Source organism: Labrus mixtus, chromosome 13 (genome assembly GCF_963584025.1).
Source record: "Labrus mixtus chromosome 13, fLabMix1.1, whole genome shotgun sequence".
Taxonomy (NCBI): domain Eukaryota; kingdom Metazoa; phylum Chordata; class Actinopteri; order Labriformes; family Labridae; genus Labrus; species Labrus mixtus.
In genome coordinates this window covers 5,606,322-5,631,814 of record NC_083624.1, presented here as the reverse complement: position 1 = coordinate 5,631,814, position 25,493 = coordinate 5,606,322, and the positions used below count along the sequence as shown (strand labels likewise).

Here is a 25,493-nt window from a genome sequence, read left to right as displayed (position 1 = left end):
TGTAACCATATCCCATTACATGTTGTGTTCATGGAGTGTTAGGTTGTAATATCCTGTTTGACTGATAAACACTCATTTCTTCAATCACAGCTAATGTGAAGTAACTCACCTTGTTGTTGTAAGCCTGATGAGTCACAGAGGGGTGTTGCACTATTGTCTTTGGTGTGCTTGGAGGGATCATTACCTGACTCTGATGCTGAGGCTAAGCAGACATGTTGACGCATGCTGTGTTAGTAGTTAACTCCATGAATGCATGTTTGATTTGTATCTGTAAAGACTTTTGATTTTGTGGAAAGATACTGTTGGTGACAAATGTGTAGTACAAAAAACACTGAACGTTGGTGGTAGTTTTAGTCCAAGTAAAAGTAAAGTTGGGTGAGGGAGAGTGTACTTTCAGATGGATGCTCCCTAAGGACAGCAAGCCGTCCAGTAGCCTGTACATACTCACACTAACACACACACACTCTCGTTCCAATGACAAACTCTCTCAAACACATTCATTCACATATTCCCTCGGGATATATCTGTAATCAGAGCGGAAGATAAAAGAGACTCATATCTCACAGTCACTCATCCTCAATGCAACTGAAGCGAGAGTAACTAATCATTGGAAGCTGTCACACAGGAAGCGCGAGGACAACCGTCGTCGTCAACAGAGATACAATCACTGCCATTCATACTCCCAGAGACGAGACACTGATCGTGATACACCCAGGGCTTACTCTTTTACTGCAGTGGAACTAAATGCTGGCATCATTCTATCTTTTTTTTTTCCCCCATGAAAAGAAACAAAGTCATTGATGCATTTAAATGTCTGTTTCCTGAAATATTCAGACTTCACTGCCCTGTCCATGTTATGCAATGACAAGTTTCCAATAGCATTTATATCATCATGAATCAATGAACCGTCTGTTTAAAGTCTTTATATGTGATTTTCACACTTAAATATAATATAAATCAAGTATATCCTGTGAAAATAACTCTGTGAGTCATGACCGTCTACAATGGGTGTAACACCCGAGTCCCACTGTCTGTGATGTTTTCAGAGTTTTCAGAGTCCTATCTTCACTTTGTTTACATCGCCGGGACGGCCGGCTGACTCCTCCCCTCGTGTGTAAAAGTTGTTTAATTGAGGGACTAGAGAAAAGAAGAATAACATACTGTACTCACTGCTTAACTGTGTTTCTAGATCACGCTCATTTCAGGTAAATTTACATGCAGTGTGAAGATATGAGCATAATAAAGATCGCTAGCATTAGCATGCTAACACAACAATGCACCGCAAGTTGTTTTGGTTTCATGCTGGTGCTCAAGGGCGACATCTGCTGGATCAAAAAATCACATATAAAGCCTTTAATGACAAGCGTGAGAACATATCTGTAACCAAGGATGCAGGGATTCATTACTTCATGTGGTCAAATGTGATTAAATGTAATGGATATAATGTGAAGTGAATCTGACTAGGCCTGCACAGTATTGAGAAAATATGCAATTTGCAGAAACATTATTCATTATTGATAACAATATGAGGTGAGATAACTAAGTTAAGTATGCATATTTGCTTTAACTCATCTTTGAGTACTATCATGTTTCTCCTGAATTCCAAATAAATCCAAAGAAGCTGATAGCTAGCTAGGGTTTTGACTCTTAGGAAGAGGCAGTGCGTTGAAATGTTAGTCCACCTAAATAAATTTGCCTGAGGTGGTTTGTGGGCTCCAGTACTTTCTTTGGATCCTGTCTGAGAGAGGGAGTCCACTGAATCATTTTGAACGCCTAAGGTCCTTCTCTTAGAGCTCTCTCTCTTAGAGCTCGGCTGAAGCGCACGAGTTTCCTTCTACCAAGCTGACAGCTAGCGTTAGCCTGATATGACTGCATACAAATGATGTGTAAGCATGGCAGTTATAGCCAGGCGTCCATCCAATGGGTGACATGTAAACATGCTGAGTGAGACAGCATTGCTTGTTTACATTTTATAATGTTTCTTATTCAAGGCAATACATTTGGACTTTTGCAGTGTACTATTTACCAAGTCTTTGTCATTGGTACCATGAATTTATATTTAAAATATTGTTTAAAGATCAGAAACAAGTGTTTAAAATATTGAAAAATCAGTACTTTTCTAAATCTACTCACCATTGCAGGTTGTAGGAAACATAGTGTAAACATAATGCTGGGTTTCTCTTTGCTAATGCGGTCATGTACAAGTCTGTTCAGTGTTCTTGAATGAAAACTATCTCCTGCAAATGGACAGGCTGACTTACCACTCAATGCATATTGTGGGAACTCAATACACATCTTAAGTAAGGATGTGTAAGCATAGAGCCATTATTGACTTCATCTGATCTGATAACAGCAGTGACAGGTGTTATAAAGAATCCTAAAGACAAGACGTTTTTTTAAATAATGGTCTGCTGCTGTGGCCCCTGAGAGAAGGTGAAAACAGCCACCTTAATCCCCCAATACTGAACAACATCACCAGAGAACATGTTTGTTATTGTTAAATGAGAAACACACAGATAACTTTGTGTTTGTTCAGCAGTGGAACACTAAACGTCTGATAGGCACAAGCAGCTCTCTGAACTCACATCTTGTTCTTAAATCTGGATCAAACTTAATAAATGATACATTCAGAGGATTAGCCATCCAACCAGACATACCAACTCTTAGTAGGTGAAAGATTGAGTTATTTTGTGCTTCAGACACATAATTTTAGTTCAAAATAACTACTGAAGTTCAATAAAAATAACTCAGAAAGTACCAGTCCCCAAAACTGTGAGGGTGTTAAACTGGCATGGGGGAAAAAATCTATTCACAGGGAGTCCTGGATGAAAGTGATGCAGTCATGGTACTCCATAACCCGAGACATGCAGACGAGCTTAATTTCATTTAAAATATTGAACAAGAATTTAATGGACTCCTTCAAAAATGTCACGGATGGGGCTGAGGGAGGAGGATAGTTGCTGGAGATGTGGTAAAAAAAAAACAGGTCACACTGATCCATATGCTACATGAATGTGAGATGGAACAAGACTTTTGGTCAGACATAATCAAATGTATCATAACAGTAAATCAAAAATAGAGTTAATTCAGAGTCCAGTATCATGTGTATTAGGTATTTTTAAAAGTGGATGCTAACCTGTCCTCAAAGGTTTGTTCTCGGGGTGCAGGATTGTGCTGAGTCATTGAAAGTCAAGAGATAAAGTCAGCTTTAGGGGGTGAAGAGATGACCTCTTTTGAACAGCTGATCAACAAAATGAACAATAACACAAATGTTCTCAGACATATTTGGGGGTCCCTATCTGGAAATGATTGGGTAGAGATGATCATCATGATATGTGTTGTTTAGTTGCTTTCCTGTACATCATGTAACAACATGTGCTCCGTGTATGATTAGGAGATAGAACTCTGAGATGTGACAGTTGGTGATAAGTACTGCAAAGGTTTATGCCTTTTCTTGTTTGTTTTCTTTCATTAGCTTGTTGTTTGTCTTGCTTTGAAATGTAGCCTATAGATAATCTGTGGTGAATGTTAATACTGAAAAACCCAATTGAAAGCATAATCATAGTAAAAACTACTCGATCATTGGTAAATATTGTATTCCTTAGGAATTATTTTCAACAGCATATAGTGTATATGGACACTGAGTCCATGAATAAGTATTTTTTTTTACACCAAGAGGGTTTATGTGAGACTGACATGGAGATAAAAATGACAGGAGTAATTTGTAATGACTGAACATTTTAACCATTGAAGTGATTAGCTCCCTTATGTCCTCTTAATAGTTTTAAGGCAACAGCAGAAAGTGGCGGTATACATAGAGAGTCTTTATATGTGATTTTTCACACTTAAATGTAGAAATCAAGTATATCCTCTGAAAATAACTCTGTGAGTCATGACTGTCTACAATGGGTGTAACACCCGAGTCCCACTGTCTGTGATGTTTTCAGAGTTTTCAGAGTCCTATCTTCAGTTTGTTTACATCGCCCGGACGGCCGGCTGACTCCTCCCCTCACGTATAAAAGTTGTTTAATTGAGGGACTAGAGAAAAGAAGAATAACATACTGTACTCACTGCTTAACTGTGTTTCTAGATCACGCTCATTTCAGGTAAATTTACATGCAGTGTGACGATACGAGCATAATAAAGATCGCTAGCATTAGCATGCTAACACAACAATGCAGTGCGAGTTGTTTTGGTTTCATGCTGGTGCTCAAGGGCGACATCTGCTGGATCAAAAAATCACATATAAAGCTGAAGAAGATATACTTCATTAATACTGCGAAGGGAAATTAAATTTGAGACGATGTTGTTGAACATGCTATACACACAAACAGGATCCTATAGACATGCATTAATGGAGAGATGTCAGAGTGAGGGGGGGGCGGGGGGGGGGGGGGGGGGGTCGGTGTGCCTTGCTCAAGTGCACCTCAGCAGTGCTCAGGAAGTGAACTGGCACCTCTCCAGCTACTGGCCCAATTTCAAGACTCCAGGACTTGAACCTGGTGACCCTTCGTTTCCAACACAAGTCCCTACACACTGAACTACTGCCTCCCTCAAAATGTTTAAATTATTTTAGTGTGTATATTTTATTGCTCTTTTGTTGATTTTATTTTCTGTAGCAGCTTTATCTCATTTCTCGTTGTTTATCATTTATGTATGTTTTCTCGGCATCTTTGTAAATGAGGGTCGCCCTCAATGATCTCTCCGAGAACTTAAATGAAAGGTTGATGATGATGTATAAATATTTTTAGTGTTGACTGGATAGTTCAAGAAACAAATGCAGAATTTGACTTTAAGAACTTGGTATGGGCATTTTTATCAGTTTCAAGGCTTAATTAAATAATTAATTGCAAGTTAAACAAAAAAATATGAAAGATGAATGAATAACAAGAATAATCCAAAGTTCCAATCGTCATTTTTTAACATTTAACACTTGTGTTCTCCTGCTTTTCAAGAAGCGGTCAGATAACTCAGCTTCTGTTTGTATCTTTTGCAATAGAGATCATTTAACTAGCATCTCAGAAAGCCTTAAAAAAAAAAGTGTCTCTTTGAAGCTGCTGCAGGTTTGTGTTTCTGCTGAGCGCGTGTGTTTCGCCCACTGCTTCTGTCAAAGGTAGCGAATGTTATCGATTGGCTGCCCGGTGCTGGCGGTGTAGCTGAGTGATGAAACAGTTCTGCTTCACAGGAATTAGTGATTAGCTCTAAAAGAGAAATGCACATTCTGATGACTTTCCTGTGTGTCTCTCTCTCTCTCTCTCTCTTAGCCGTTTGAGGCCAGTGACCTGCTGCTGGGACTGAACTTCACCAAGGTGCTCACCAGTCTGGTTGCTTTGAATAAAGTGACTGCAGGTCAGTAAAAAAAACAAGTTCAATGTGTGTGTTTTATGATGCATGTGGGTGTATTTATGTTTTTAATGAAAGACAGGCAGGTAGCTTTGAGCGTGTAGGTACTGTCATGCAAGAAACCAGGTCAGGTGTATTTATATGTTTTGCCCTTTCTGTGCAGATATCGGCGTGGGCAGCGATTCGGTGTGTGCCCGCCATTCTTCAGCCCATCGCATCAAGTCGTTTGAGTCTCTGTCCTCTCAGGCCTCTCTGGGCCGATCCTCCAAGCTGCTGCAGAACCAGTTTCGCAGTCTGGTAAGGTCGACACGTGCTAACAGCAAAGTATCAACACTGATGACCAGGTTACAATAAAGATGCATGCAAAAGTGTAACGCAAATACAACACCCTTGATCTGAATTCTACTTTTCATGAACATTTCTCGATGGAACTAATATCAAGAGGTATCTGTATTTATAACTGAGAATATAAAGAAAGTTGAATGACAAAGTTTTGGATTTATCCAAATGCTTAGCCCCCCGCCATCCTCCACATGGAGTATTTGAAAATAAAACAAAAGCCTGTTTACAGTTTGTATGAAATACTTTGTGATTTAGATCATAAGCATCTTCACCATTAGCCCCGCCCACTTCACTTCAGTTATTGCCTTTTCATGGAAACTTTGTGGAGACACAAGTTCAGCACCCAAGGCGGTTTTTGTATAACCATTCAGACCAGTGAAACATGAATAATGTTTAAGAGCAATGAGATTTATAGTCACATAGTAATTCATTGGTCCATAACCAGGAATAATGCAATTTTCCGGACGACAGAGCAGGAGCTGTCTTACACCAGCATGTTTCTCCAAAATATAATTAATTTAATCTCCCTTCTTCGTTCCACTTGGTGTCTTTACGGAAGTCTGTCTGCAAGATCTAATTATTAGTCGTGTTTCAATTCAACTGGAGTGCACAGTTTAAAGAAAGATGTTCACGACCAGGTGTTTAGGTAATGCATGGCTGTGACCCGAAAGTAAAAAGAAGAAGGGGTTGGAAACGTGAAAAAAAAAGGAAAGGTAAAACGATATAACTTGGCCTTCTTATCCATTTACCACAGAAAAATGAACAGTGGTCCTTAAATAAGCTTCTATTGTGCAAGAATGAAATGTATATTTTCACATCTGATGGTATTGGCACTGTTCATGGTTTATTTACATGTAGAGAAGTAAGTGAATGCAAGTGCCTGTCAATATTAGGGCTGGGAAATATATCGAGTTTTTAAGATAAATCGATATATTTTCAAACAAGATATAGGATAAGACAATATCGTTAATATCGATTTAGTTTATGTTTCATTAAAATAATGTTACAGAGGTGCCAGGTCACCTTTTTCTCATCTCACTGATGATGACTGTCTGTCTCTCTTCACCCTGCTCCTCCTCTCTCTCTCTTTTATTGTATTTGAGGAACATTTTTATTTTTCAATATTTACTTTTTTAAATTCACAAACAGGTAGTTTATTTTTCATGTGTTTTCACTGTTAATAAAATACATATCGATATATATTGAGTATCGCCATTCAGCTAATCAATATCAAGACTTGAGTTTTGGTCCATATCGCCCAGCCCTAGTCAATATGTACAAGTCTTTATTGACAAAGACAAAAAAACTAATATGACAGCATGACTAAATATGTGAAAAACCTACAAGAAAGTCAAACTTTAAAGGCAGGGTTGGTAATTTTCTACAGATCCACTTTTTAAGATTTTGGTTGAAATTGTCTTTAGGTCCTGACAGACATGAATAACTCATGTTCTCTGAAAAAGGAACGAAGAAAATCCGTCATCTGTAGAAGTTGTAAGAATGTAAAAACTTTGACCAATGACTGCCACGAGGTACCAATCTGATTAACCAATCAGACGCCTCCCTGTCTCCCTGCTCGTTCTCTACCCCTTGTGTGCACGAGCCCACACTCAAAGCATGAGCTGCGGTCCGCGTCTGGACCAATGGTGCCTGTACCTTTAATTGAGGGGGCGTGGCTTTTGATGGAGCACAGAGGGGAGGGGGTGTAGACAGGCAGTGAGAGAATGCTTCTTTCAAAATCATGCTAGATTTTTTTTTTTTAAATGACCATCCCTGCCTTTAATGTTGACAGGTTATGGTTTAAATGGTGCAAACCAAAGTGACAGTGGAGGTGTACCTTGACAGTTGTGTGGAAACATTTCAAAGTCTCTGCAGCACGGAAAGATTCATGAGTAATAGTTGTTACACAATATTTATTTCCATTATTTCACAACATTTTTCAGACAAAAAAACCAAAACATTGTCACCAGTGTCTCATCTCCTGTCTCTGCTCTCTCTCCCTCTGCGACCGTCCCTCATCCTGACCCAACCTGATGTCACGTCACAGGACATGTCAGAAAACAGCGGGCAGCAGCTGCTGGTGAAGGCACGTTTTAACTTCCAGCAGACCAACGAGGATGAGCTCACCTTCGATAAGGGAGACATCATCAGCGTGACTCGCCAGGAGGACGGCGGCTGGTGGGAAGGGCTGCTCAACGGAAGGAGCGGGTGGTTTCCTAGCAACTATGTTCGTGAGGTCAAAGGCTCTGGTGAGTAGCTCGACTACCTTTTTGGAGATATTTTTAAACAGTAGCACATTTGTGTTGTGACTCATACGCCCTTTATTTTATTTGTTTTAACCAGCTAGCAATTTTGGTGGGATAGATCGTGTGTAGAACTCAAATGAGCCTGAAGGAAATTCAGGTGTCAGGTTGTTCTTACATCACAGCACGAATAGAGCTACACAAAATTCAATTTGATTGAAAATGAAAACACCAGACCCAGGTCTTTTATCTTTTATATTACATAATTCAAAAGACTTCCTCCTTTTATAAGTAAAAGGATTACAGAGCAGCGAGTAAGATTTCAACATTTCCCAAACACTTGTTTCTTTCCCAGACAGAAAAATCAAAACAAACATCACTCTGAATCACAGTTTTCTTTGTCGTCCCCATCCCATCTGGCCTCGGGACAGTAACACTGACACACAGCTGTTGCCTCTGTAGGCCCGCTGTGGTCTGTTGTTTCTGCGTTTTGTGAAACATGTGGCAGAAGGTGGCAGCTTAAAACGTGATCCTCTGTTTGACCAACGTCGTCTATTCAATACTCGTACATGAGTTGATCAGTTTGTGATGAGTGTAAATACAAGTGGTCAGGACATTTAGAAAGAAAGACCCTCGTATAATTCTTATAGGCACCTGACTGATGGTGATCTTATATTTTCAAGCTTAGCAGAACAATCCTATGAGAATTATTTTTTGCCACAGGGTCGTATAAAAAAACAAAAAAAACCACTTAAGGCAGCGGGAGAGAATTAAAGTGTTGATACAATGCAATCCATGTATGAAACATATTAAGTATATATGAGACAAGTAACATGTATAAAATTAACTTGTAATATATATAGAATGACTTTATTGATCCCAAACTGGGAAATTGTGGATATAGGGAGAAAAAATATACAGGAAGAACTTTGTGCACTGATTTAAATATTCTGTTTCTGAAACAAGTGTCCCCCAAGTCCGGCACTCTGAAGAGCCCACCTAAAGGCTTTGACACTTCTGCAATCAGCAAGACGTACTATAACCTGGTAAGGATAATCCTTCACTCTGTCTTTTCTTTCCTTTCTTGTTGCTCAACTTTAATTTCTGTATCTGTGTCTTTTCCTTTCTTCACCAACAACATGTGTTTTATTAGTGCCCTGTTTTTTTCATCAAGGCTTGTATCTATGATTTTACAATTTATTATTTATACATTTTGTAAAATCCAAAAAGCAATTTCATGAAGAACCAGGTTTAAAATCTGGCTATTTTTTTCTCTACAACCTCTATTGCTCTGTGCTCTGTGACCAATTTGTCTGAGGACAGTTGTTTGTTATTCTGTCATCACAGCTGCTCTTTCTCCATCTCTCTGCCACACAATGCAGCACACATCTTTTACATTTCTGCTTTAAATGAAAAATGATAATAATGTGTATTTGAAATGATATTATTTTCTTGTCCATGTACAAGTATAGCTGTGATGTGTGTGTTTATACTAATGACATCAACTACTCACACTGTTACATCGTCAGTCAGATAGCATATCTCACACTTTTATTATATAAAAAATGTAAATATGAATATGTGAATGCACTGATCAGTGATGTCACTCACACTCTAAACCTGCCCCATGTTTAGTCTATCTGCAGGTCAACTTTTAGCTCTGAGGTGTTTATATTTATTTTTAAAAATCATTTACTATTATAATTCTTTATGGACTCCTCATCTGTGGCACTAAATCATGAAGTGCACAAACTGAATTAGTGATCTGAGGGTGTTCATTATGAAGACTGTGGAAAATGAAAGCTGTTCCTTTCTATTACAGGTGTTGCAGAATATTTTAGAAACAGAGACGGAATACTCCAAGGATCTTCAGAGCCTCTTGACAAACTACCTACGACCTCTTCAGGGCATTGATAAGTACGTCTCATTTGCACATGAAGCTCGATGAGACCTGAACTAGGTTATTTAACAATGATTGTTACATACCAGGAGCTTCGGTTCAATTAGATTTTTATTGACTGTAAAACAACAGATCTCAACCTGACTTTCTTTTAGACGTCAACCTGTGTGTTATCTTTAATAATGTTCTTTTGCCCTCTCATCTATTCCACCAGATTGAGCAGCGTGGATGTGGCTCTTATTCTGGGAAACCTTGAGGAGATCAGCACCTTCCAGCAGATGCTTGTCCAATCGCTGGAGGAGTGCACCAAGTAAGTCCCTTTCCCAGACACACATCACCACTGCAGTATTCTCACTGTTTAATAATAAGCAGAGGGACATCTAGTGGTGGGATGAGTGTACTGAGGGGATGTTGAATTAAATCATAGACTAGGGAATAAATCAGATGTTGTTCTTTTAGTCTAAAGCAAAGCTATTTTTACATATACTTCTGTTTTTTCTTGTCTGGGCTGAGGTCAAATCCTGATGTTAGACTAATGTCAAATCCCAAAATAAACCCAACAAACCCTCAACATTAATGTAATGTCAAATCCTGACGTTGAATTGATTAATTAATTTCATTGATTGATGAAGAGTAGGCTGTCTTCAAATCTCAACGTTGAATTGAAACCAAATCTAGACATTGAACTGATGTCAATTCCTGAAGTTGAACTGATCTTTAATCCAGATGATTTGCTGCCTTCAAATCATCACATTGGGCTGAACACAAATTCCAATTTTGAATTGACATCAAGTTCAGACGTTCAATTGACGTAAAATCCCAACGATGACGTGATGTAATCAAATCCAGATTTTTTGAATTTAAATTGAAATCAAATCCTGATGTTTAATTGACATCAAATCACAAAGTTTGGCTGATGAAAAACGTTGAAATCACATAAAACCCTGATGTTGGCTTGACCTCAAATCTTGACTTTGGGCTGAAGTCATTTCTCTATGTTGAATGATGTTGATCCCGATGTCGGGCTGACGTCATACCCAAACGTTGAATTGATGTCAAATTACGACGCTGGGTTGATGTCAAATACAATGTTGAATTGATAAATAATCTTGACGTTGGGTGGTCAAGTCTTGACATTGAATTCACATTAAATCCCATTGTTGGACTGGTGTCAAATCTCAATGTTTAATTGACTTTACATCCTGGCATCTTTGTATCATTTTATCATTTTGTGATTTTTTTTTATTTTTCTTCAGGCTTCCAGAGAGCCAGCAAAGAGTGGGAGGCTTCTTCCTCAACCTCATAACACAAATGAAGGCTCTTTATGCAGGTTACTGCTCCAACCATCCCTCTGCTGTCAACGTACTAACCCAGCACGGGTAAGTTTACACAACGTCTAAACATTTAGATTTATGTCTCCAACACATTATCATACAGCAGGTCTGAAGAAATAAGAAGGGGGTTAAGTTAAAAAGGGAAACAGCTGCAACAGAAAAGGAAAAGGAACTGTATTCTATATTCTATTGTTAAACTTATTGTTGAAGCGGTTTTGTTTGCTGGTTTTGGCAGCTATTGTGGATTTCCAAACACAAAGTGAGGACTCTGCAGTCAGCTGTTTATCAACACAAGTGCAGCTGTGGCATTTTTTTTTTTACAGAAATAATTGGAAAACGGCTCTAAGACGGGGAAGGAAAGACACTTTTTTAAACCAATTAACCGTGCGTAGAAGGGGGTAAAGGTCTAAATTGTGGACCTCATGTAGCATCAACATAACTGCATATTAGATAGAACGTTTATGATGGTGTGACTCATTGCAGGGCTGTTGCTACTATGCTGAGTGTCTAATAATCGGTGTTGTAAGAGTTTATTTTAATCAGTACAGTTTTCTTGTTATTTGGTTTATGTTCTTTTTTTGGGTTTTATTTTTCTTTTTGGGCATTTTATGCGTTTTATTAGAGATAGATAGGAGAACGACATGATGGAAAGGAGCCACAGGTCGGATTTGAACCCGGGCCGCCTGTTTGGAGGACCAGGGCCTGCTTACATGGGGGTGCACGCGCTAACCAATAGGCTACCAGCGGCCCATTTGGTTTATGTTTGAATTATTTTTGTGATTTTGTCGAGAAGTTGAATGTCAGTTGTGTCAGTTTAAAGAGAGTTACGCCCCGTCTAGAGGAGGTCAAGGCACAACATGAATAAAGCGCCAAATCCCTCACTTCCCAAGCAGCCATGGGGGACTATCTAATGTTTTTACCAGAAAATTATTTGTTTCATAATAAAGGAGTAATGTACAGCAACATATCAGTGAAAATAAGAATAAGCTTCAGGGTTAATCGGTGCCAAACACAACAAACACAACCGAGTCTAACTGATAATGAACCAAACCTGATAAATCAAGGAAAACAAACTACAACCAACTTACCTCCCTAACTAACCAAAAACATGAGAAAACAAGGTTAAAGGCTTTATATGCGATTTTACACACTTAAATATAATAGAAATCAAGTATATCCTCTGAAAATAACTCTGTGAGTCATGACTGTCTACAATGGGTGTAACACCCGAGTCCCACTGTCTGTGATGTTTTCAGAGTTCTATCTTCAGTTTGTTTACATCGCCAGGACGGCCAGCCAGCTCCTCCCCTTGTGTGTAAAAGTTGTTTAATTGAGGGACTAGAGAAAAGAAGAATAACATACTGTACTCACTGCTTAACTGTGTTTCTAGATCACGCTCATTTCAGGTAAATTTACATGCAGTGTGAAGATACGAGCATAATAAAGATCACTAGCATTAGCATGCTAACACAACAATGCAGCGCGAGTTGTTTTGGTTTCATGCTGGTGCTCAAGGGCGACATCTACTGGATCAAAAAATTGCATATAGGCCTAAAGCCTTTAAATGAACTGACGATTCAACCCGACAACACTTAACACAAAACTAACTAAGAACAGCCTAACAAAGGAAACGTGGCCTGGCTGGTTGGAAGGTGAGGACGATGGGGTTCCCCCTGCGCTGCAGCGATGTCATCTTCCTGCTTTAACAGTGGGGAAGACCTCTTCTTAGTCTATCAGTAGTGGGAGCGGGTAACTGACAGTGTTTCTATGAATGTGTTTTTGAATGAAAGTGAGTTACATTTTCTCTCGCTCTCTTTTCTCTCCTCTTGTAGTGACGTATTGGGGGAGTTCATGGAGGGGAGGGGTGCAGTCAGTCCTGGGATCCTCACCCTGACTACGGGCCTCAGTAAACCCTTCATGAGACTCGACAAGTACCCCACTTTACTCAAAGAGCTGGAGAGGCACATGGAGGTGTGCATCTAAACATCCGTCTCAAGCAGGGGTCTCCAACATTTCTTCATCTGAGAGCTACTTTGAAAAAAATGAAAGTGGCCAAGAGCTACAGGCATAAAATCACTTGCATAGCACACAACAGCTGAATCAAGCTGCTGTTTGTACACATGTGAAATTGCAATAAGCCAATGCTTTTCAATAATCTTAACTTCACATCAAGGTCCAAGAAAAAAACATGAACATTTTACACTTCTTATTGTGCCACATAGTAAGCTATGTTGCTGAAAATTCACATCAATGTCCAAGAAAACATTTCTACTTTACACTTGTTTTTATGGGCCAGATATATGAAATCTATAGGCGAGCTACTGAAAACATGTTGGAGACTCCTGGTCTAAAGCATGTTGTGTTGTCATGATGCGTCTTTTAATCACCAACATTGTTTCATTGTTTTCCTCCAGGAGAGTCATCCAGATCGGCCAGACATACAGAAGTGCATGGCATCTTTCAAAAACCTCTCTGTAAGCGGGTCTCTCTTCCTCTCCTGTCTGTTGTAGTTTGTATGAAAATCTCATATCAAATGATAAAGATAAGTTATGGCAAAAGGTTAAAAAGTTGTTTTGGATTGGTTGTGTCAGTCTCAGTGCCAGGAGGTGCGGAAGCGCAAGGAACTGGAGCTGCAGATTCTCACTGAGGCCATCCGGCTGTGGGAGGGGGACGACATTAAGACCCTGGGCTCTGTGCTCTACATGAGCCAGGTCTTAGTCCAGAGTCCTGGTTCAGAGGTATGAGCTTCACCCACCAACACCACAATCTATTTTGTCCTAGAAATTGTTGCTAATATCGGATCCACTAGAAGTTATTTATTTGGGGCTTCCAAACTTTATATCTCCTGAACCCCCAAAATAAGGGGGCCAGAGTACGGGGACCCCCACTGTCCCTGAAGGAGGTTAAGGCATATAATGCAGCGCAGCGCCACGCACACACACTAATGGATCTATCCAAACATTAGTAACACTTTTTGAAAGGCATCTCACGACCCTCCTCTTGGTAGCTCGCAACATCTAAGGAAAGGGGCCTCAAGGGTGGAATAGAATAGAATAGAATAGAATTACTTTATTGATCCCAAACTGGGAAATTGTGGCGTTACAGCAGCAGGTTATCCAAACACACAATATGAGCAAAAAACACAATATTAGCAAATTTAAACACAATATAATATTAAATACAAAGTAAATAAGCACTAAAAATATCAAAACTAAGAATGGGAATATATACAACCAGGATTTAACTTAGCATTACTAGTCTTAAATATGAAAGATTAAATGTAAATGTGCAAAAACAGAGTTGTAAATGAACAGAAGCAACAAAAAGTAAAGATAAAAAAGGAAGTGAAGAATATTCATGTGATTTGAAATATTAAGCAGTGAAAATGTGTCCAAAATAATCCAGATAATCAGCATTTATTACATCAAACAGACATTTATTGTTTACAATGTGAAATTCTTAAAACATGGCCCAGTGATCAAATTGCTCTGCTCTCGACCTTCACTGTCTGCTCAGCATTAAGGCGAGAAGACAAACTACAGAGGGTTTTTCAAGGTTTTCTATTCACTGAATTCAGTTCTGGATGTGGTGCATATTTAGAGTTTTACAAAAACTTAACGTCAAATTGAAAATGTTATCTGCTGTTTTCAAAGTTGACTAGTCGCACCTCCTTTCCTTCAGTGACACAGATCACTTCAGCCATATCCATTATCTTGAAACATTTTTATCTGAATTGACCCTTTGTCACATATTTTTTAATAATAGGGTGTTGCTGCTCTGGCTGGTACTTAAATATTTCCTATTGTTTTGATTTTTTTTATCCTTCTCTGTTTCTTTTTCTAATTCTTAAACCTTTTCCTGTTTATTAGGAAAAGAGTGAGCGTTACCTCATGCTCTTCCCTCACGTCCTCCTCATGTTGTCTGCCAGCCCCAGGATGAGCGGCTTCATATTCCAGGTCAGAAAAGAAACCTTTCCTACGTTTAGTCTGATTAGCTTCTGTTTCTGATCCCCCCCCCTCCAGTGTTTAACATTAGCATTCATTTCATGAAAAGCCTTTTCTCTGTTACGTCTTAATTCTAATGCGAGTTTATCCCCCATGCAGGGAAAATTGCCCCTGGCCAGCATGACGGTGACCAAACTTGAAGACTGTGAAGCTCATAAAAACGCCTTTGAGCTAAACGGTAAGGCTCTTAATGAGCAAGATGCTGAGTGTGATTCATTTACAGATGATTCCTTCACCGACATCATCATCTTTGTCCCTGCAGGTACGATGTTTGACCGTCTTACAGTGGTGTGTACCAACCAGCAGGACCTGCAGGACTGGTCTGAACACCTGCCCCGACAGATCAAGCACACTGCGGCCACAGCGCCCAGCCACAAACCGCTCACTGTTCCCTGCCACACGGTCAGGAGCTAATATTTCATTCCCTAATACAGATCATTTTCTGTCTATTCAGTGGTTCCCAGTGCAAAGTTAAAGGTCCCATATTATGCTTTTTCTGGTTGTATATGCTCTTTAGTGTGTTTTCCAAGTGTCCTGTGCATGTTTAGGCACATCTATGTGCAAAAATTCAAAGTCCGCGGAAACGCAGCTTCTCCTACGTCCTCCTGTTAGCTGCAGCATTAGCTGCATGTATCGCTCGGTTCTAGCCCCCCTCGATAAAAAATTACCAGTGTGACGTCTTGTCAGTGTGAGATCACTGATCTAAGCCCATTGGCTCGTTGTGGCAAGCCCAGCAGCTCATGTTGCACGCCCGTTAACTTCTGTAGCACGCCCACGATATGCCGTAGCCTGCGGTAGCACAGTAGTGCTAAGGTGCTAATGTTTTTGCTCGGCCCTCTGAGCCAAAGTGGCTGCATTCCCAATATGGTAAAAGGGGCGTGACATTTCCGAGAACCGTGCTGAGCGACTGACCAATTACGGCAGAGCCGACAGGCCGACCAATCAGATCAGACTTGGTACACGTGGGGACTGTGAACGTGGGCACTTCAGAGCCTTAGAGAGAGAGTCAGAAGAGAGCCGGTGCATGGAGCGGCAGTGCATGAAAACAGACACTTTTTTTATAACTTCAGCTATTGTGAACATACTTTAGTAGGTACATAGATTAAATATATGAACCCCAAAAAGGGCATAATATGACCTCTTTAACACTCTAACACGCCCCGTGTCCACCTAGCATTTTATTCTGAGTTTCAGTGTCTTTTTTGTTTTCAATGAGGAGAGAGCGTTTGCAGCAGAAAGCAGCTGCCTGCAGAAAAAGCACAGCCTTTATTTATTAAAATAAAAACTGATGAGAGTGGCTTTAAAAAGCATCTGAGGAAAAAAGTAATGTTTTTCTAAAGAGCACAAAATAGTAAATTTTAGGTAGACGTTTATATCCTGCAAGTAGCGACCAGTGATATCCTTGTGTACGTTAATATTTTATTAGGTTTAATGTCCTTCTCTGTTCTTTCATTTACACTGTGACTATGTTCAAAAACTGTCATCATAGCGTTGGACTGAGTTACTCTAACAACAAACACATTTGACCCTGACACCCTGGACACTTTACACTGTTTACATACTCTTATATTTTGTATATTCAAATATTTCTTTTTTTAATTTGACATTATATTTCTATATTACTGTATATATGTGTTTTAGTAATTTGAGTGTTTATTGCACGGCCTTGCGGAACAGTCTTTACATTTCACTGCACATCTGTATGAGCATGTGACAAATACAAATCTTGAATCTTGAATTTCAACGGAGGGGCTGACCATTCTTTCTATGACAGAAGTTGTAAAATCTGTTGTTTTTTTGTTTCGTTCCTCAGCTCCCATCTCACCCTCTCACACCGTCCCGGCATGCTGAGGGGAGAGCCATGACGGTGGCTCCCACTTACCACACCCTGCCTCACCCCTCCTCCCACGGAACGTCTCACAGCACCTTGATGTGGGGCCCACTGGAACCACCCAACACCCCCAAACCCTGGAGCCTGAGCTGTTTGCGACCTGCACCTCCTCTACGCCCCTCTGCTGCCCTCTGCTACAAGGAGGTGAGGGACTGTCTGTTCATGTACTCATGGTCTCCTCAACATGTTTTTTTCTATGTCTGGAACTCCTCATTATTATACTGTTGTCTCTTTATTTTCTGCTTTTCCCTTACCCTTTCAGGATCTCAGCAAAAGCCCTAAGAGTGTAAAGAAGCTCCTTCCCAAGCGCAAGCCCGAGAGGAAACAGTCTGAGGAAGAATTTGCCTTGAGAAAGAGTACGTTTCTGAACTGTTATGTCTAGAGTTTCATTGGATTTCGATTCATCAGTTTTTTTTCTTTATGAAAGAGAAATATCTTATTTGCATCTTTATCAAGAGCTGCATGAGAGAAGCTCCCCCCCCCCTTCTTCTTGCTAAGTGTAGCGAGGCCTACTGGTCGTAGCTTCTTACTTAATAAACAGCCATGGCTCTGCTACCACATGTCCACAGTCTAGGTAAAGAGACCTGTTTTTTAGGCCCCGCCCCCCTGAGAAGATGAGACTTGCAAGCTGTTTGTTCTTTTAAAAACGTATTTGAAAAAAGAAAATCCTTTCACAAGGTTTATTGGCTGTATAAAGACATCAATATACACACATCAGACTACGACCAGCAAAACTATATGAAATACCTAAGAAAGGATACAAGAAGTGAAAGAAGCGATAGAGAGAAGGGGAGGGAGAGAAGGTGCTTGTAAGGGGGACTTGAGAGGTAGAAGTTAACTAATTTATTTACTATAACCTTCTCATAACTCTTATTTCATTAATTATTTTATAATTTTTATATTTGTATCAACCGTTTTTTTGCAGTCTTGTATAAAAACAAAACTTGTAAATTCTATCATCGTCCACTATTTTAATCGTATCTCTTTTATCGCTATTACATCACGACTTTGTTTCAAAATGTGTTTAATCATCTCACTCTCAGCAAGAAGATAAATAAGCATACCTCCCAAAATGTGCAGTTTTTCTTTTTGGTCTTTTGTGTGCTTATTGTGTATAGCAGTAGGAAGCAGAGGTTAGACAGCTGAGGTAAATAAACATGTATACTCATATTTCCCCCTTTCTGTCAACTCCCTTTTGTGCAGGCACAGCTGCTCTGGAAGAAGATGCCCAGATCCTGAAAGTTATCGAGGCATACTGCACCAGCGCGAAAACCAGGCAGACTCTGAACTCCAGTAAGAAAATACAAAAATCTTACATGTGCATGCAAACAAGACCGGAGATGTAAAGGGAGCTTTCTGTCTTCATACTGCTATACCTGTTATTCTGTAACTCAAAGCCTGTCTTTAACACTGGTGTTCTGAACTGATCTTTCTAACAGTATCTTCTTCTTCTGTCTCTCTCCTCCATCCCTCACTTTTTTGGCATTGCTGTGGTTTACCTTGTGTTCCTTCTTTTCCATCATGACTCATTTTCACCATACATATATCAAATTACCGCATCATCCCACCCTGCTTCTCTCATCGGTTATTATTATTTTCCATCTGTTACGGCTGCATATACAAACCCCCCGCTGCTCTGCCACTCTTTTTTTTCATTTTTTTTTTCACCTCACCCAACCTTTTCACCATCTGCATTCGAAAAAAAAACTCCGTCTTGCCCAAAAACCAGCCTGGCAGGGCACTGACCTGATGCACAACCACGTGCTGGCAGACGCAGACCGGTCCTGCGTGGACCCACCGGGCCGCCGTAGCAGCGTTTCCAGGCCTGAGTTGTCCTCTGACCTGTCAGAGGACTCTGACTATGACTCCATCTGGACCACCCACAGTTACAGGATGGGTTCAGTGCCGCGCAAGAGTTGCATCTCTCACCAGAACTAAAGAACGTACAGTACTGCCTCGCTGTGCTGTAATGTAATGTACAAGCGGGCTTACCTCTTTTACCTTCAATGTATGAAAAGAAACTAGATTTTTTTATTTATCTATTTATTTTCTATTATATTTCTTGATTTTTTTTTTTTGTTAACTTATTCTGTTTATTTATTTTTAGACTGTTTGTTTTAAGATGTTTTAAGCATCTCCCTGTTGCCTTGCCACTTTCCCTTTTATGTGCCTCCTCTCTTCATGTAGTTGTCATGCAGTAGGTGTTCAGTATTTATTGTTAATTTATCATGAATGTGACCACTCCCCTTGTTTGACCATCAAATTTGGCGGACTCTCTCAGCAAAGGGAGTACAGGGATGTTGGAGTGGAATAAAGGGGAGGGATAACCAGTGGGAGGGAACGGTGGGGACTGAGCTTTTCCTGTCTGATATTCAGATGTAATTCAGGAACGAGTGTATTCTAAATGACCATTTACTACTTTTTCTCCAGTATGTGTTTCTAGAGTATGTATTCTCAAACATAGCACAGATGTCATACACACATGCACAGGTCCAGGCACATATGCTCCTGCCGCCTGCTAAATATAACAGCATGCAAATAAAATATCCAATTCTGTTATAATTTCATGTCATTTTCATAATCTGAGTCCTGACTAATGTCGCAAGTGCTTAGCAGGATTAAAACGTACCCACATGACCAAAAGCTACTAAATCCTAAAAGTCTTTGTTTAGTTTGAATAGTTAATAAAACATTGGTTATTGTTTTGCTGTAGCTGCTACAGGAAGAGATGATTATCACATACACATATAATCTACTAAAGCGTTCTCCAGCTAGTGGACTAAAAATTATGAATTAAAGGGTCAATTCACCTAAAATTTTGTTAAAAAAAAAAAAAAAAAAGCATGCATACATGGATAAGCCAAAGACCTCACTTATAACAGTTTGAAATCCACTTCATATAATCCTACAAGCTACATTGTAATGTGGTGGGTGCAGAAATCCCCAGGACAGTAGGCTTACCTTTCTTTTTGTATTTGCGGTGAACTGGCCCTTTAATTCATTAATTTTGAATAATTTGCTGTATTGTGAAGTCTCCCAAGCATCATCCTTTAAAGCATGATCTTCAGCGGTTCTACAGGGTTGCATTTGTATTTAGTTGTAGACCTTGAGTTAATACATTTACAAAACAAAAAAAGGTCTACTTAAACTAGCCTGACGCTAACAAGCTACAAACCTACAGCATCGCACAGCTACAGTCCTTTAATGCAAATCAAATGCCTTTGTTTAGAGACCCCTACAAGTTGATCAAATACTCTGACTTTTTGTCAATATCATTTTCTCCCTGAGAGTTAGATGGGATGATTGACTCCACTCACAGAACTGCCCAGTCAAAGTGAGGCTTTAGCTAGAAGCAGCTTAGCCTAGCTTAGCATACAGGCTAGGAGATGAGGTAACAGCTGTTGTTGAAAAGGAGACAAAATTACAGCTAACACCTCTGAGTTCACTTTTAAAATGTATGGTACAAAAACGAGTGAATTTGTTAATTGGTGCGTTTTTTAAACCTTTGGACAGAGCAAGGCTAGCTGTTTCACTGTTAACAGCTTCAATGCTAAACCTGACATAACATGACTGAACTCAAGGTCTCTGCCTCGCACACAAAGTATTTATGTGCCATGTTGTCAGAGAACAACACATCTGTATAAACAAGCTAGGCTAGTAGTTTCCTCTGCTTTCTGTATGTATGCAAAGCCAAGCTAACCAGCTGCTAGCTGTAGCTAATTGGACAAAAGGGTGGAAACCTTTTTCCAGTCAAACTCTCAACAAGAAATGCCAATTAGCACATTTCTCAAAATGCTGACCTATTCCTTTACAGTAATAGCGTGATAATTTGACCAAGATATCTTAATAAAATTAACATCCCATGCAACAAACTAGCACCTACGCTACAGCCTTGTTAGCCAGACATGGCTTTATGTTGTCTGGTTTGCGAGGTTTACCATGTTTTCCAGGTTCTCTCTTGCATTAATGACTATTTTTATGAAGAAGTATTTTTCCAGTGTTGGTATTAAAAGTACAGGTTGGCATCCACTTAAGAGTCTATCTCCTCTAACAGCAAGCAATGCTAATGAAGTATGAAATATATTGGTCCATGTTACAGCACTATTTAGTGTTTTTAAAATGATTTCTGTATTGTATTCATTATTTTTTATACAGGTGATTTTCTTTTTTAATTTATATTTTATTCTGTATGTCAATGTTTACAAACTGGTCCCTTGAAGGTTTTTTTTATTTAATTTAATTGGTCTGTTTGAAAGTTTACACTGCAAATTATAACATGAAGTGTTTGAATTATTTTGCACAATCATGTAACGGGCCAGTGGGCGTGGGGGAATAGAATCCGTCAAATTCTGTACTTTTTGTGTGTATGATATAGTTCTAAAGGTAGACTTGAGTATTTAGTGTTACCGTAAAGTAAATGCTCATTCGTAGTGTAAATTCTCACCCTGTGTTTTAAAGGCATTGGGGTTAAAAAAAAAAAAAAAAAAAAGAAAGAAAAAGAAACAAGAGACAGCCAATAAACAGGAAACATTTCTATGTAAACTACTCATTCAACCTCAGAATACTGTCAGAATGGACTTGAAATATAAGAGCACATAGTCTCCCTTTCTGTAAATAATAGTTGTCACGGAGCAAGAAAATAAAAAAAAAAGTCCATTCTACCTTCTATGAGTATTTGATCTGAGAATATCACTGTCCTTATATCATGTGCTAAACTTTGTGACAGGTGTATTCAGTGGTCTTTAAAACTTAAACATACTGTGTGACAGGCAGGGTGAAGAGACCGACTGTCTTTGACCAACATTGTCCTCTTTGTGCTCTAATGCTGTATTCAGTTTACACATGTGACCACGTCTTATCTGCAGAACAGCGCCTTCAGTGTATTTGTCTTAATCTGCTGAAGTGTTCCAGTCCCAAACGCTGTATTATGAGTTTTGAATAAATCTGTCATTTGGTAGACACTGGCATTCTGGTGGTTTTGTTAGAAAGACTTATCTGATTGTGTGTAGTGTGTGTTGCTATTTAGGAAGATGATTGAGTTCTTGTTAATTTCAGATCAACAGAAAATGGAAATATGAATGAATTCATTAATTTATGTGTTGTTGTTGTTTTTTTCCAGATAACTCCACAGCCTCTCTTTCTTTCCCTTTCTTCTGGCTTTTATCTGGTATCTGGTCTGAGCATGACTAACATTCTACTGCTACCACCAATTATTCTGCAAATATTCTGTTATTGTTGTCCCTTGTTCCACCAAGTACGTTCAGAAAAGTAATTTCTCTTACTACAAAAAGTCCTCTTACGACAAGGTGAGACATCCATGTACAAATCTTTTAGCAATCTTCTGTTTTGATACAGGACCGCGTAAGGAAACAGGGCTGCAAATGATCATCCCCGGAGAAAAAAAGGTCCTTGGGGAGGGTCCTAATCGCAACGGACAGAGTGCAGTAGAAGACAAGTAAGATACTGGACAATTCCCTCTCTTTTGCTTTTTCTCTGCTAGGAATTTTAAATTGACCCTGTGCACTTTCATAACCTGTCCGTGGCACAAAGGTAGGTGAGTGGTCTTTGAAGATGGACTTGATATGCAGGCCTATCCTTTAATAACCAGTCTAGTGGACATGACTTTATCATATTACTTTAAGGAGCCTGGTGGATGTGGTGTACGCCCTGAGGGATGAGGTACAAGAGCTGAAACAAGTGAGTAACTGGAACTTGTGACTTTCAGTTTAATTAGGTAGAGTCTCTGTTTATAAATAACATGCATGACATTATGATTTTACCTTGTAGGATACCAAGAAGATGAAGAGGTCATTGGAAGAGGAGCAGAGAGCACGGAAGGATCTGGAAAAAGTTGTGAGGAGAGTGTTGAAGAGTATGAATGACCCGACCTGGGATGAGACAAACCTCTGAGGAGTACCTTATCTACCTGAATATCTTGAAATCTACACAATGACGCGCATGACTTAAAGTTTGCTGTTTCATTTGAGAGGACAACAGTGAATCTGTCAGCGGGGTCATTTTGTGCTTGTTTGAGATGAAAGTGTGTATTTGCTCTTCAGGTTGGAGTCATATTTGCCTTTTTTTGGTGATAAAATAAGGAATCACTGAAGTGATGATGAACAGACTTTGACCACCCATTCCATGATGACATTCCTTGAAACACAATAGGGGAGGAGATTACTCACTAAACTGTTGGTGTGTCCATCACTATCCATCATCTGTGTTTATGGCATCGACCCGGCTGCAAGACGAGTCGAGAGAAGTCCTCTTCCTATATTTATTCGATTTTATGCTGTCCAATGGTACATAAACGGTACGTTAATGGTTTAAATGGTCCAAAAGGCCTTGGACAAGTCTTAACCATTTCATAACCTCTCTTATGTTATTTAATTTTTATTTTTTTTATGAATTTTCTTTGTCCTCGTTCCATGGTAAAGACTTATTCTGTTGTTTCAAGGCTGAAGCAAGCGGAATGTCTGGAAACTCGTTTTAAGTGTCTGTTATTTTATTTTTTTTGCAATTTCTGTTTCTTAATTGTATGACCACTTTGCGGTTTGACTCTCTCTCTAGGTTTCCCAGGGAATTGTACAGATATCGAACTTGTACTGTATAATGTAAATACTGCAAAAAGATGAGCCTCTGTCCTTGGGGAGAAATAAAGTTGGTTTTAGAAGAATGACTGAGTTACTGCCGAAACTGCTGCAACATTACAAAGGAACAATGATTCACGACTTTTTGACTCCCAAGTTACACACGTAAGCTACACAAAGCTCTAGCGCTGGACAATATAGACAAGTCAGGCAACTCCAGCTTTATATTCATATAGGCAAAAGTTTGTATTTTTTGGTTGTATTCATTTTTATAGGGATTTGCACTGTAGGCTACATCTAGGCCTATTTACATTCAAAAGCAATATGCCAATCATAATTAACCAGTAAAACTTTAAAATAGGCCTTTAATTATTGTTTTAGAACATACATGAGGCTACAAAGAATACAGTAGAATATAGACATGTTCCTATAAGCGATACAGTATGCTACTTATCTAAAAAGAACAATTTAAATATGAGAGTGCAAATATGAAATTGTGCTAAACTTCCAGTAAGTCTCAATAAATGTTTCTCTTTCATTAATTGGCCCCATATAGGCCTAGCCTACTGTTCAGAATAATAATAATAATAATAATAATACTAATAATAATAACTTTATTTATATAGCACCTTTTAAAAACACAGGTTTACAAAGTGCTTTGACAAACTAAACCAAACACAGAAGAACAGAAACAACAGCAAGAACATAACAAATACTAAATACTAAAAATAATTAAATACAATTCAACAGAAAAGAACCCATCATGCACAATACCCAACAGACATGTATAACCCGACCATCACAAGAACCATCACAAGAACCATCATAAGAACTCAGGCAACACAAGAACCCAACAACACGAGCTGAGACCAAGAGGACCAAAGATTTAAAAAGATCCAATTCTGATAACCTAAGTACAGAAAGAAGACAACCAAGTGGAGTAAGTAATTGTCAAAGGCTTTTCAGGTAAGGCATTTAACAAACCTCCGACTGAAAAACTCATTTTGTGCAACTACGCCGTCTAAATAATTAAAAATTCGCAGCGACGTGTACACTGTAGAAGGTGGCGCTAGTGCACCTTCTATGCTGGTTGCCAACCGCCTTTAAAAAAAAACCAACGAAGAAGAAGTAGCAAAATTGGCGGCAAATTTACCTGTTTCCGTCGGACATGTTGCCTGGCTGAAGTTAACATCATGATGGTACTGTTCAAACACTACTGTTACTCAAAGTGCATTTCACAAACTAGTGCCCCTATCACATGAAGTTTTAAGTCATATCTGTAGCATATTAGGCGACTAATGCTTGTGGCCTTTTCTTTTTACTACATTACTTTTGGCTAAGTATCTGGGAGAGATAATGTCTTGATGGTGGCAGATTCACCAGCACCAAACAACTGGGAAATTGAGGAAAACTGCACCACTCACCCAAGCTAAGTATTTAGCCTACTGAGTGCAAATATACTGGAGGCTTTAGGCCTTTCCTAAAATGTCTTTGTAGTTGATGGTTTTTTAGCCTACTTCAATTTTAGTAAGTTAACCTATTTGTTTGTATAATAGACCTAGGCTATACCTCCTTCATAGCTGTTGTTTTAAAAATATCAGTAATAGCACAACTTTGGACTTGGCTACCCAAAAAAGAGACCATGAGTTCAGTGACTTAAGGTCAAATCAACAGCTCCTTGAGATTGATTGCTGCTGTTACTCTATCTCCTATGTTAAGCTGCATGCTGTAAATATTTGTCCCGCCTTAAACCTTTTTTAAACAGGGCTTTCCTTTTATGTGACGACTATTTCTGAAGCTGTGTTTCCGGTGCTTGCTTACTCAGGAAATAAAGCCTATCTGTCTC

General features: G+C 39.2%; 1 protein-coding gene across 2 annotated transcripts in view; it reads left to right on the top strand.

Moving 5' to 3' along the window:
- arhgef7a (Rho guanine nucleotide exchange factor (GEF) 7a) overlaps positions 1-23,733 on the top strand; it is a 37,317-nt gene extending 13,584 nt beyond the window's left edge. Inside the window, exons 3-21 of one of the 2 annotated variants that reach the window (XM_061053320.1) lie at positions 5,265-5,349; positions 5,507-5,640; positions 7,733-7,934; positions 8,895-8,974; positions 9,751-9,845; positions 10,043-10,138; positions 11,085-11,207; positions 12,995-13,133; positions 13,577-13,636; positions 13,754-13,900; positions 15,032-15,118; positions 15,266-15,344; positions 15,429-15,568; positions 16,980-17,201; positions 17,320-17,413; positions 18,261-18,350; positions 22,413-22,512; positions 22,700-22,754; positions 22,845-23,733. In XM_061053320.1, the coding sequence (XP_060909303.1) occupies positions 5,265-5,349; positions 5,507-5,640; positions 7,733-7,934; positions 8,895-8,974; positions 9,751-9,845; positions 10,043-10,138; positions 11,085-11,207; positions 12,995-13,133; positions 13,577-13,636; positions 13,754-13,900; positions 15,032-15,118; positions 15,266-15,344; positions 15,429-15,568; positions 16,980-17,201; positions 17,320-17,413; positions 18,261-18,350; positions 22,413-22,512; positions 22,700-22,754; positions 22,845-22,967 (2,151 nt within the window). In that variant the 3' untranslated portion in view covers positions 22,968-23,733. Of the gene's footprint in view, positions 1-5,264; positions 5,350-5,506; positions 5,641-7,732; positions 7,935-8,894; positions 8,975-9,750; positions 9,846-10,042; positions 10,139-11,084; positions 11,208-12,994; positions 13,134-13,576; positions 13,637-13,753; positions 13,901-15,031; positions 15,119-15,265; positions 15,345-15,428; positions 15,569-16,979; positions 17,202-17,319; positions 17,414-18,260; positions 18,351-18,786; positions 22,017-22,412; positions 22,513-22,699; positions 22,755-22,844 lie in introns of those variants that run through there. The other variant, XM_061053321.1, reaches the window with a different exon arrangement.
- The last annotated feature ends 1,760 nt before the right edge of the window (positions 23,734-25,493 follow it).